Source organism: Trypanosoma cruzi, genomic scaffold, assembly GCF_000209065.1.
Source record: "Trypanosoma cruzi strain CL Brener 1047053516559 genomic scaffold, whole genome shotgun sequence".
Classification (NCBI taxonomy): domain Eukaryota; phylum Euglenozoa; class Kinetoplastea; order Trypanosomatida; family Trypanosomatidae; genus Trypanosoma; species Trypanosoma cruzi.
Window position 1 is genome coordinate 95,187 of NW_001849448.1, and position 12,550 is coordinate 107,736.

The 12,550-nt window shown below is 54.0% G+C and overlaps 3 protein-coding genes and 1 pseudogene across 3 annotated transcripts, besides 11 other annotated features; all 4 read right to left on the reverse strand.

Annotated features, from left to right (window-relative positions):
* Nucleotides 1-11,070: part of a sequence feature (areas not merged during assembly with more than two copies in the genome that could not be assigned to a particular haplotype) that runs on past the window's edge.
* On the reverse strand, nucleotides 208-816 carry Tc00.1047053506459.210 (mucin TcMUCII, putative; the record flags this gene model as incomplete). Its single annotated transcript, XM_815299.1, has 1 exon — nucleotides 208-816. One exon carries the CDS (start codon nucleotides 814-816, stop codon nucleotides 208-210), a length of 609 nt encoding a protein of 202 aa, XP_820392.1.
* Nucleotides 320-443: a microsatellite.
* Nucleotides 1,813-2,083: a mobile genetic element.
* Nucleotides 1,907-1,928: a sequence feature (AT_rich).
* Nucleotides 2,237-3,214, reverse strand: Tc00.1047053506459.215 (annotated as a pseudogene).
* Nucleotides 4,230-4,398: a sequence feature (A-rich).
* Nucleotides 4,672-5,262, reverse strand: Tc00.1047053506459.219 (mucin TcMUCII, putative; the record flags this gene model as incomplete). The annotated part of the gene is made up of 1 exon (XM_815307.1): nucleotides 4,672-5,262. One exon carries the CDS (start codon nucleotides 5,260-5,262, stop codon nucleotides 4,672-4,674), a length of 591 nt encoding a protein of 196 aa, XP_820400.1.
* Nucleotides 4,831-4,921: a microsatellite.
* Nucleotides 7,483-7,512: a sequence feature (AT_rich).
* Nucleotides 8,742-8,840: a sequence feature (A-rich).
* On the reverse strand, nucleotides 8,917-11,427 carry Tc00.1047053506459.230 (trans-sialidase, putative; the record flags this gene model as incomplete). Its single annotated transcript, XM_815300.1, has 1 exon — nucleotides 8,917-11,427. One exon carries the CDS (start codon nucleotides 11,425-11,427, stop codon nucleotides 8,917-8,919), a length of 2,511 nt encoding a protein of 836 aa, XP_820393.1.
* Nucleotides 11,071-11,876: a sequence feature (heterozygous, non-Esmeraldo-like haplotype).
* Nucleotides 11,877-12,550: part of a sequence feature (areas not merged during assembly with more than two copies in the genome that could not be assigned to a particular haplotype) that runs on past the window's edge.
* Nucleotides 11,988-12,049: a microsatellite.

The following is a 12,550-nucleotide window of genomic DNA, read 5'->3' on the forward strand; positions in this document are numbered from 1 at the left end:
GGCGTGTCGTGCGTATGAGTGTGTCTGGAATGCGTGCCAAGTGACGGATACAGGGAGCTGCACAACACGGAGCACACAGCAGGGCAGCGGAAGCAAATGAAGCAAAACACAATCATTATTTTATCCTATTTATTTACATCGGACCACAGTGGATGCACACAAATCCCCGTGGTTGAGTGCTGGCACGCACAGCCCGCATACAATTCTTCAGCCCAGAGCGGTGTACGCCAGCGCGGATACGGCGAGCAGCAGCGTGGCACACACCCACGCAGAGCTGCTGAGGCTGCCGTCGATTTCGCGAAGAGGTGACGGTGCGCGGGTGGTAGTCGTGGTTGGCGCCTCTGTAGTCGTCGTAGTGCTTAGTGCCTGTGGCGCAGCGGTCGTTGTCGTCGTAGTGGTGGTGGTTGGCGTCCGTGTTGTAGTTGTCGTGGTCGTCGTTGTCGCAGTTGATGCATATGTTTTCTTATTTTGTTCATTTGACATATTGGTCTTATCAATATCTGCATCTTCAGTAGTGGGTTTTCCACCATCTCGATCCTGTGCATTATTGGAAGTAATTTGTAACTGTGGCGTCTCGATTACTGTACCCGTTGTATGTGACTGTTCCGTCCCTCCCACTTCATCCTTTATCTTTGGTGGAGAAGAAGTTTTACTTGACGGATCCGTTTCCTGACCTGGTTCCTCTGGCTTAGGATTTCCTGAAACGGAACCCTTTCCAGGTTCACCAGCTTTATCTTCACTCTGCGTCACGCACACGGACGGGCAGCAGCACAGGGCAAGCACCAACAGGGCGCACAGCAGACGGCACGTCATCATCGTGAGTTTGGTCGTTCAGTGGTGTGGAGCTGATCTGCACAGTGAGGGACATGGAGAGCAACAGGGGAGACGAGAGGTGCGGCAGACACACACAGAGGGCACACCACATGAGGAGAGGGCAGCAGCCAGGCATGCACCGTACGCCGCACACCACGCACGACACACACTCCAATCCACGGCAACAGGCACACACACACACAGCCCTGCCGCAACAAAAACACACAGATGGAAGAGGAAGAAGCAAACAGGAGCGGCACACAAGGCTCCACCGCATGCACATACGGCGAGAGCGGTCCGTCGTGTCGGCACCCCTCACGGAGGGTACGCACACACAAGAGGAGGTGCAGCGCACACAGCAACACAAAAGCAAAGTGACAATACAAAAAGGAGATCCCCGCACACCACGTGGATAGTTGGCCCACGGGAAGCGCAGCCAATATCCATCACAAAAACAATTCAGTTGCCTTCGGCCCTCGTTCATACTCAGCGCACACCACTTCATGCAGGCCTGGACACCACCCCAGCAGCAGCAGCCGCACACGCAAAAATGAACACAAGGAATGGAATAATGCAAGCAGCCATTTATTTGTGTTTCTGTTTGGATGTTGGCAGATGTCTGCATGCGTTTACTTTTGTTTTTGCGGAGGGCCAACCTTCATGCCTGGGTCGTGTGTTGGGGATTTCTGCAGGGTACACAATTATTTTTCTTTCCTCTTGTGAATGTTTCTTGTGTTGGTGCAGCCAACAATTCAGTTTGTGGTGTTCCTGCTTCTCTTTGGTAAAGTGCTGCAATAAAGAATAATCTTCCGGGCCGCTGCCGAATCCTGAGCTTCTCAATAATAGAAAACCAAACACGATAGAAATAAGTGAGGGACCAACGGAATAAGAGTGGATTCACCACATCCTCAAAGGCCTAACACCAGGTGACTGTATGTTTATATACCATCCGTCAGCCACAATCGTGGCCCGCTCACTCTCTTCGGGTAGGATACATGTATTTATTTATTACTTACGACGTGGCAGACTTTTGGGGTCCTGCAGCCACAAGACTCCGCCGCGTGGTGGAACCAAAAGGGGGTGGGTGCGATGGTAAAAATAAAAATAAAAATTATCCGGCCGCTGCCGGCTCCCTAAAGTCGTGGCCTTCCCAAAACTCATACGGCAGAAAAGTGTCGTACGGAAGTGTACATTCGTTTTGTCAGGGTATATATATACACATTCATCAAGGCAGCCGGCTCTCCCGCGATCATTCGCTACAAAAACTCCTAAAAGGGGCTCAAACACATCCACAAGCCTCCCAGCAAGAAAAAAGGGAAACACGGCGTGACTGACACGAATCAAATTCATGTTTCTAAGACAATGCGTGGATGACTCTGTCGACGCCACACCCGCACCACATGCCATCAACTCCTCCACGGCAATAATCCCGCAGCGTGCGGGGAGGACGTTTCACGAGCGCATTATTGGCGGAGCCAAACAACTGTACCGTCAGCAGAGGGCAGCGAGCAGCGGGGGAAGTGAAGGTGGTGGGACTGTTGGGGAGGGTCGATACGCAGTGTCCCTCACAAATACGAGGCGGGTGAAGCGAAACACACTCGCCTGAACGTCACCGGCCACCAGGATGCATTGCTCCCCGCTGTGAATATTGATGAGCTCGAGCCTGGAGCAACTACTCGCAATGCGTGAAAGCGTCCTCCTGCACTGACGCTGCGATTCACATTAGACGGGCAACTTCAGAACGGTCGATCCCCAGCAGTAAAATGCAGCTGGCAGTGACGTTGTGGATTCTCGATTCCCCGGCAACGGAGGGCGGGGAAGACAACTGGTCTCCCCAGCTGCGCGGCATCCATCCATTCACTCTGTGGGCTCGGAGTGCCCCGCAGCCGCCTTGAGAGATGCGGCGGACCGACCTCCCTTAGTTTCGCCTCGACCCGTCGACAAAGACTTTCGCGGTGCTGTCGGCACACACCGAAGTCTCCCTCGTGCCCGCCAAACAAAAGACACACCCGTTGAGCAGCGCCACGTGCATCGACGGCCACGCAAATAAATACCCACCGCAACGCAAAGTGTTTCTTATTGGGCACAAAAAGAAAACTGGAGGCAGCGGCCTGGACAACACACACAACAAATCACACGCCAGGCAACCCTGAGATACATGCGAAAGGGCCAACGCAGGACTAGCAGCACAACCACTCGAGAGCTGCTGCGTGAACTCCACGGTAAATGGATCAGCCCCAACGCATGGGGCACTAATTACGGCGGGTGACAGCGCAAAAGCCAACGGTTCCACAAGGCCGGGAATTGTGGGGACGGCATTCAAACCCTCCCGGGATTCGTGTGCCAAGACACGCAGATAATCCGTCCCTCGGTGCAAGTCGTCATCATAATCCTCATCGCTCTCTTTTTGCCGTCATTCGTATTGTCACACTCAAAGCCGGTGAGGGAAGGTGCTGCCATGATGATTGTGGCATCACACTGAATGAAAGAACACAATGCCTCGAAGGGTGCCGAGTGCAGGCATCCCGTCAGGAGGCGACACGGCGCATTCATAGCAATGTACGAAGCAAAGGCAACGAAACAGCTTTCATCCGCCATCGTAATCTCGTCCAGCAGGTTCGCCCTCTTGTTCCTCGGCGCCTCGTTCTCCGCAGCACCAACAGCCGCTGCCGTAGACCACGCTGCTGCTGCAATCACTCCCACAGAGAGACGGAGGAGCGTGTGGAAGTGTGTTCCGAGGGCACAGCGACTGTCATCGCCTGGAGAAGGCCATCGTGCAGCCGTGCTGCCATTTCAGCACGGAACGCAAGCCAACGTCCCTACCTTCGCCGAAACATTACTGCAGAGCACTGTGCAGCTACTTATGCGTGTGGGTATCTGTTGGAGGAGCAAAAAAAAGGAGCACAGGGAGGCACATCAACAGAGCAAGAGGAACAGCTGGATGACAGCGATACATGCGGTACGGACCCAACCTCAACAATCACGCACGGTGGCAGCACTCACAAAAAACAACAAAAAGCAAAGCAAAAAACACGGCGGCAGGGTGTGGCTGTGTGCGTGGCGCTGCGGGTGTCTGCCCGCCCTGGCCGCAAAGAAAACAAAACAAGAGGGGAAGAAATGTGTGCTCCGCCCCACAGGCCCTCGTCGCACGCCCACACGTCACGGCTCCCTCAGCGCGCCGTTCGTCGCGGCCCCTCCTCATGCGTGCAGCAGGCGAGGCGCACAGGGCCGTCGTCACGAGCGTGTCGGTGGGTGTGCGAGTGGAGCAGTTGGGCGGAAACACACGGCACCCCTCACAGGAAGAGTGCAGCAACAAACAATTAAAGAGGGAAGAGTAGAAAAGAAAAAAAGTCCTTAGTGATTGCCCCCAAGTCAACAAGCAAAAAAAAGAAAAGATGGTGGAGCACAAGATTAGGAAACAAAGGAAATTAAAAAAATTAAAGAAAATAAACTATTAAAAAAATGAAAAAAACTCACAACGCCCCGAAGGAAGTGGAAAACAGGGAAAATGAACACACCAAAAAAGTAACAATAAAAAAGAGAGTAAAAAAGGAAAAGTAAAAACACAAAACACAAAAAAAAAAACAGCTGCAACAGATGACTCCAGCGTACATGCATCCACACACAGACATGCGTCCACGCAAACAGTTGTGGGCGCGTCGTACATACGAATGTGTCTGGAATGCGTGCCAAGTGACGAACACGGGGAGCAACAACGCAGAGCACACAGCATGGTAGCGGAAAGAAGTGAAGCAAAACACAATCATTATTTTATCCTATTTATTTACATCGGACCACAGTGGACGCACACATGTCCCCGTGGCTGAGTGCTGGCACGCACAGCCCGCATACACCTCTTCAGCCCAGAGTGGTGTACGCCAGCGCGGATGCGGCAAGCAGCAGCGGGGCACACACCCACGCAGAGCTGCTGAGGCTGCCGTCGACTTCACGAAGGCGTGACGGTGCGCGGGTGGTCGTCGTGGTTGGCACCTCTGTAGTTGTATTACTTGGTGCCTGTGTAGTAGTGGTTGTGGTCGTTGTTGTCGTCGTGGTTGGTGCCATTGTTGTAGTTGTGGTCGTTGTGGTTGTCGTCGTGTTCGTCGTTTTTTCCACAGGAACCTCCAATTTTGGGTTTTTTGCGGATAGATCCACAGCGCTTGTTTTCCCTGGCTCACCGGACGCACGATCACTGCCGGACGTCCCATCGGTGGGGCTACCTTCTATGACTTGCGTACCGCCCTCACTTTCATTCTCTGACTCTTTGCTCTTCACTTCTGAGCTCCCATCCGTTACTTTTTGCTTACCGTTTTTCCCATTTATATTTTTTTTTGCATCGGAGTCCGTACGGGGGTTATCTCCTTCCACGACAACCGCTGTCGCGCACACTAACGGGCAACAGCACAGGGCGAGCACCAACAGGGCGCACAGCAGACGGCACGTCGTCATCATCGTGAGTGTGGTCGTTCAGTGGTGTGGAACTGATCTGCACAGTGAGGGAAATGGAGAGCAACAGGGTAGACGAGAGGTGTGGCAGACACACACAGAGGGTACACCACATGAGGAGAGGGCAGCAGCCAGGCATGCACCGTACGCCGCACACCACGCACGATACACACTCCATTCCACGGCAGCAGGCACACACACACAGCCCTGCCGCAACAACACACAGATGGAGGAGGGAGAAGCAAACAGGAGCGGCACACAAGGCTCCACCGCATGTGCATACGGCGAGAGCGGTCCGTCATGTCGGCACCCCTCACGGAGGGTACACACACACAAGAGGAGGTGCAGCGCACACAGCAACACAAAAGCAAAGTAACAATTAAAAAAAGGAAGAGATCCCCGCACACCACGTGGATTGTTGGTCCACGGGAAGCGCAGCCAATATCCATCACAAAATAACTTTTTATATTGTTTTTCTCGCGCCGGAATGAGCAAATAGCGCAAGGGTTCCCCGTACAAAAGTGGCAAGTATGCCGTCGCAAACAGGCCGTCGTGCAGGCTGGAGCAGTCCCAAACAGTCACATTCCATATTCTCAACGACAGGACATTACCAAAGTGGATGAAGCGGAGTCTCCCGTGGTCCGTCGGGGAATCAGCAGCACGTGGCGTCTGTGATGAGGCGGTGGCGGAAGAGCCTGGTCCATCTCGAGTACCCGCGTTTGTGCTTCCTGCGTGTCTTGCCTACTGGCATGCTTGGATCTTCGGTGGCGACCAGCGCGCGAGGTGCCTGCTAAGAAGACGATGAAACCATTGCGGCATCCGCAATTGAGGAATTCTCAAACTATCGGAACGCCAGGCTGAGCACGTCGGGCATGTGCCGTCACGCTGCGGACAAACGGGCGCACTCTGCCGCAGATTGAGCAGGTGAATGTCAATCCGCCGCTCGCTGGTCGGCAAGAAGTTGCGGAGTTCTCGTCGGGAAGAGGTTCCGGCGGAGGCAGAGGCGGGCCGGTCTCCTCCGTAAAGAAAGGGACGGCACCACCGACACAGGGAGTTCCTTGTGATCCGCAGGGCGCGCGGGCCTGTCGAAGAGTGGGCAGGAGTCGCATCGCGCCTGTGCGGAGATCCGCCACTCGGGCGCGATTTTCGGGTCAACACCAGGAACAGAGTTCCGCCACACCGTCAAGCGCCCGTCATGCGGTGTGTGCCCTTCTTTTCCCCCTGGAATTTATTTCAGTACGGCCGCCTGACTGCAGTGAGGAGGCCCACGTGCCAGGCATTGACGCGGTCCTGCGGGAGGGATCGTGCCATGATGGCATCAGCGTCCGCTGTCACGTTGCGTGGGATACCGCGGTGTCACGGTGAGCATTTGAAGCCAACAGTGCGAACTCGATCCACCAGTGAATGCGGCACGGTACAAATCTCCTCGGTGACGTCATCGTGCGCCGCCAGCGAGCCAAGACGGAGTGACTCCATCGCCGAGAGGGAGTCTGTGGCGGCAGGAATTCGTGTGGACGATTGGGATGCTGCTGCCAGGCGGGGAACTGAAAACTGTCTGTGGCCAAGCTCAGTGGCAGGACACTCCACACGGCAGGAGCACGCAAGGCTGCCGGCAGCTGCGCGGTGAGGCCCCACAGGGAGCGCGGCTGTCCGGGGAGTAAAGCGGCAGCGCGGCGGATCCAGACGCATGCTCAACAAGAGGCAACGAGCCGTACACCGCCAACACAGTTGCCAGCGACTAATAACACGTTGACCATGAATAGGGCACGTCTGCCCGCACCGCCGTGGGCACGGGCAGCGGCCCTGATTCACTCAGCAACAGCGATCTAATGCCCTTGGATGGTGCAACAGCCACGCCTGAGCCCAGAACAGCCCTAGCAAATGCTGAACGAGTGATAACGTGTCGTGTGGCACTGATGCCGCACAGGATTATTTGCGCACAACGTCTGGGAAACCAGAGATCCCATCGGAGCACAACGCAGCATCACTTGTGAGCAACGGTTCTTGTGAGCACGGGCATTTCACGGATTTGTTGGCCATGGCCGAAATTGGTGACAGCACCGTGCGTGGGTGTTTGTCTCGGGTGTTGTTGCTTCTGCTTCTGGGGCTGTGAGACACTGCGGCACTCTGCTGAGGTGTGAGGGAGGGTGGAACTGCGGCTTTTCGTGGAGCAATAACTGTGCAGCTTGCCAGCATTACCCACTGAGTTTTGTCAATAATTTAAGCTTTTTAATTTTCTTTTATTTATTTATTTTTGCTGCCTTTGCCCTATTGGAATAATTAGCATTCCTGTGTTTCTCCCAAATGGTTGCCTGCCGCGCACTGTCAGGAGTGACGTGCTTCTACCTTTAGTTTCCCTCCGTTGCCCACACGCGATGCTCCACACCCGCAGGAAATTAGACGCGGGCTGCGCACTCCCTCCTCCCTTCTCCTCATGGCCGCGGAGGAAGACAACAGCCGCCACACGCAACTGCCAGCATGCACTGCAAAAGAAGCATTCAAATCCACTGCAATGTGCATCTTGTGTGTGTGTGGTTGTGTGTGCCTGCAGAAACACAAAGCAAAGAAGTAGAAAAGAAAAAGAAGCAGAGTATGTGGAGGGACGCACAAAATGTACAACGGAGGTGCATGGCAGAAGCAACAAGAAGAAGACCGCTCAAACTCATGACTGCACTGCAGCCAAAGCAGCGGCAATTCACACAAAATTTATTCAAAAAAAAAAAAAAGCTTTCCCCCTCATCTTACACAAACCCCATCACACAAAATAATTATAAATAAAAAGAAATCGTCCATTGCTGTTCCACACAAATTTAAAAGAGACAGCCGGCTGCCGTGTGGCCACACCAAACCGTCTGCATATATTTTGCCCAAAAATAAAATTAAAAGATATTTAAATGTCTTTCAGCCGTCCGACCCTCTGTGTGTCCGCACATCGTTTATATTTCACGGGGTCATCTGCGTGTTGCTGCTCCCCTCAGCCCTCTCATCGGCGCGTGAGTGCGGCCCGCAGAGCACAGTCACTCGTGTGTGTGGGGACTGAGAGAAGCACGCAGACATGACGGGAGTCGCGTCACTCCACCGGGAGAGTGAGCGCAGCAAAAAAAAAAAAAAAATGTTAAAAACACGGCGGCAGGGTGTGGCTGTGTGTGTGGTGCTGCGGGTGTCTGCCCGCCCTGACCGCAAGAAAACAAAACAGGAGGGAAAGAAATGTGTGCTCCGCCCCACAGGCCCTCGTCGCACGCCCACACGTCACGGCTCCCTCAGCGCGCCGTTCGTCGCGGCCCCTCCTCATGCGTGCAGCAGGCGAGGCGCACAGGGCCGTCGTCATGAGCGTGTCGGTGGGTGTGCGAGTGGAGCAGTTGGGCGGGAAACACACGGCACCCCTCACAGGAAGAGTGCAGAAGAAACAATTAAAGGAGGGAAGAGTAGAAAAGAAAAACCGTCCACGGTGATTGCCCCCAAAAGCAAAGGAGGGATGGGGGATTAGAAAAAACACGCAAAAAAAAGAAAGTAAAAAAAAAAAAAAGTGAAATCAACCAAAAAGAAGCAAACAGTAAAATAAATTTAAAATACGCAAAAAAAAAGGATTTATGAGTGGAATTTGTTCCCATGGGGAAGTAATTCGGTGCCGAGTTGTTCCACGCCGAGACCACACACTCCTCAAGAAGCGGCAATCCCCCACAGTCCCAGCAGAAGGAGCAGCGGCAGCAGTCCGCCTCCGCAAACAGCGCTGCCATCACCATTTGCCCCAAAGTGGCGAGCGGCACCGACACCCGTTGCTCCTGCCGCCACTGTTTTCAGATCTGTCAGCTTTGGAATAGAAATTTTGTTTGCGTTGAGGACGCGGATCTCATTGTCATCCAACGGGCGTTTGTACAGCAGGACATTCGTCGCGGTCACAGGCACGTCTTCCTTGCTCCCTGCGCTGCCTCCATCCCCTCCAATGTAGAAGTGGGAGATTCCTTTCGAATCCGTGTTGTTCAATTCACATGACGCATCTCCCACACGCTGACCATCGACGTACGCGGAGCCCTGGGTGCCGTTCCGTAGCACAATGGCCACTTGGTGTGTTGTCTCTGGCTCCCAATTACTGCGGAGCTCCTTGGTCGTTTTGCCACCGCACAGCAACTGCCACTTCCCCTCTTTGTCGTGCGACAGTCCCAGGAGCACAGTCTTCTTGTTGTCATTCATCGTCGCACCCATCAATGGAATGGGGGTATCTCCCTTCGGTTCACCGTGGACGGACAACGTCGCCACAAGAGTGAAGTTGTGGTTCGCAAAGTGGTACAGCTGATTCTCCCCCTGCGCGCCAACAGGCCACTCCGCCCACGCTCCATGGAACGTCACTCCATCCGCATACCCTGTTGCCACCCCATTCGTTCCTTTCTTTACTGTGGCGTTCACCCCGAGGTACTCGTCCCTCCATGTGTTATCAGAGAAGTTGCCGGAAAAAAAGCCAACCAGCCCATCCGTGGTCTTAACAGCGCTGCAGCCACTGCCAGTTGAAGGATTCTTCGCAGCAGTTGAAGGGCACAGCTTGGAGACACGGCCGTCCACTTCCTTCCAGGTCGCCAGCACCTCCCTCACCCGCTTCAGCTGCGCAGTCAGACGCACAGAGACCATGCCGAGTGATGAGTTCCCATCGCCCTTCTTCTCGTACAGTGCAATCAACCTCTCATTAGTATTATTTCCACCTCCAGCACTTTTGTACAGCAGGGAGCTGGCGGCAGCGTCATCATCACCGGACACCGGCCCAATATCAACAATGTGCGTATTGTCCGTCAGCCAAAGATGAAGTTCACGCTTTTCTTTTCCCTTTCTGTTTGAATACACCGGCAGAGTAACGAGCATCACGTCCCTGTTCTCAATCGTCGCTGTGCTGAAACCGCTTCCAACGCCCTTCTCATGTCGCTTTTGGTTGTTGCCCCACACGCGCGAGAGTGTCCCGAGGGCCTCCGTCCACGACTCCCCCTTGTCACCGGACTCGTACACCCTGCGGCGGCCATCATCGCACGCAGTCATCATCATGAGTTTTCCCTTCCACTCCACGACGGAGGGATCACTGCAGCCATCGGCAGACATCCCCTTCGACAGATTCCCACTCGCATTGTCTGAGGAGTATATGATCAGCGAAACGACCTTTCCATCCTTCGTCCCTTCCATCGGGAACACAAACGTACCGTCCTTCATCTGAACACCCGATCCACCGCCGCCAATCAGCCCTGTCAAGGATTTGTGTTGGTTTTCAAACTCAGTCCACGGGATAACGGAAGCGTCTTTCCAATAAATCTTTTTTTTACCGCTGCTCCCATCATTACTGACGTTTCCCACAGCCACCAAAAGTCCCCATTTAGCTGCTGCAGCTGCGTTATCAGCTGCCTTATCAGTAACTTCAAAACTGTAGGTTCCAGCAAACATGTAAATAACACTCCCATTCACAACTGTTGTTGGCCGGCTCACACGTACTTTCGTCCGGTTTTGGGAGGCATTCTGAGTAACGTTTAGGAAAGGAAACTCCCCTTGTTCAACCTGAAATTTCTCCAGTACTTGTGTCTTCAGTTTGGTTGTATCCAATTCTTTTGATTCTTTATCGGTCCACTCCAGGAGCTCCGAGGCAATCCCAGTAAAACCGCTTTCATCCTTCAACTGCGCCTCGGCAACGGCAAACACGCCACCATTCATCTCAACAAGAACTGGAACACGTAAAGAACTCACTGTTTCTCCTTCATTCTTATCTCTCCAAAAAAAATATGTTTTCGGTAAAGATCTCAGACTTGAAGTCCCATTATCAGTGGCTGCAGCTCCACCAGTGCCGCAGCACATCATCACGACGAGGAGGAGCAGCACCGCGGAAGCAAACACACGCCGGGACATGTTGGGCCTCTCCGGCTCACTCTCTCTTCCTTCCCTCCTCCTCCCGCTGGATCCGGTCACGCGGCGACGGTTGTGTGTGCGGGGTGCCATCACTGCAGCAACACGTGAGAGCATACAAATATGTGTGTGTGGGCGGTGTGTGTGCTGTTGGTCCTTTTGGTGCCTTCGAATTTCACAGTAGCGATTAGCGCTTGTTTTCTTTCTTCGTAAGAGAGTGAAAAGAAATGAATAAAAACAGGCTAATAAAATATGGGTGAAAGAATAAGCACCGTCATCCACAGTGAGTGGCACCATCATCCCCGCCGCAGTCACTCCCCACAACAACAACTCACGCACACAGACACACGGAACGAGAAGGAAGAACAGCGCACCGGGAACACACAGCGACTGCCACCACCAGCAGCAGGAGTCACGGCGGGTGTGTCGTTATTCACGCGTCAGTACACACCGAGCGACGCCCACACACGATAACAACCAGCGGGAGGCAAAAGAGCACAACCGCCCTCGAAACACCGACACGCTGCCGTCCGTCGTTCAATTCTTGTCCCTCCATCGCACCCGCTCCGCCGCTGGCGCACATCACCCCACACAGCCAGAGAATCCCACATCGGCCGATGAGCAGCAAAAGAGAGACGGCAGCACGTGCAGCTGGTGTGCGGGAGGCGATACGCACGTACCCCAGGCACCCTCAATGACACACCACCCAATCAGCTGCATGCCGCCAACACCACACCAGCAACATGTCAGAAAAATGAAATGCAGGCTTTTTTCCCCCTCGCAAAAGCCACCGCAGCCAGAATCTTCTGCGTACGTGCGTTTTCAGCGTTCACGCCGCTCCAAAGCATGTACGACGTGGCGTGTGTTTGCGTTTGTGTGTGTGTGTGTGTCTGTGCGTATTTACATGTGCTTGTGTGTCTGTCAATGCCTATACTTGCAGGGCGGCTGTGCGGCACAAGAGCGTCCAAAGAAAGCAACGGCGGAGAGAGAAGCGGATAGCACTCACGCACTCCCACGGCGTCGGAACAGACGATCTTCTGGAAACCCAAATCGGCGGCTGTGGGCATATTGGTGCAGCAGTGGAGAAGGTTGCGGTGACGGACATTTTCTTGCCAACCCAAATTGAACGTAAATCTGCTCTTTTCCCTTGTGGCTACCGTCGGAATCGTTGTCCGCGGGATCGGCATAGCCGGGCGGAAAAACTAGGCAATGAATGAGGAGGTTCTTCGTGAAGACACTCTCATCAGGGGCGATTCCTATAACTTCTCCGCGAAGACTTCGGTGGCCGTTGTTTGAGGATACTTGATGCCTCCAGCTGCTCGTGAGATCCGCCAGCTAAAAGCGTTTTGCGACACCTCGTGGCCCGGGTGGAACAAATGGCCGCGCCGCAGGAAGGCACTTGCCCGTGACGACCTTTTTACTC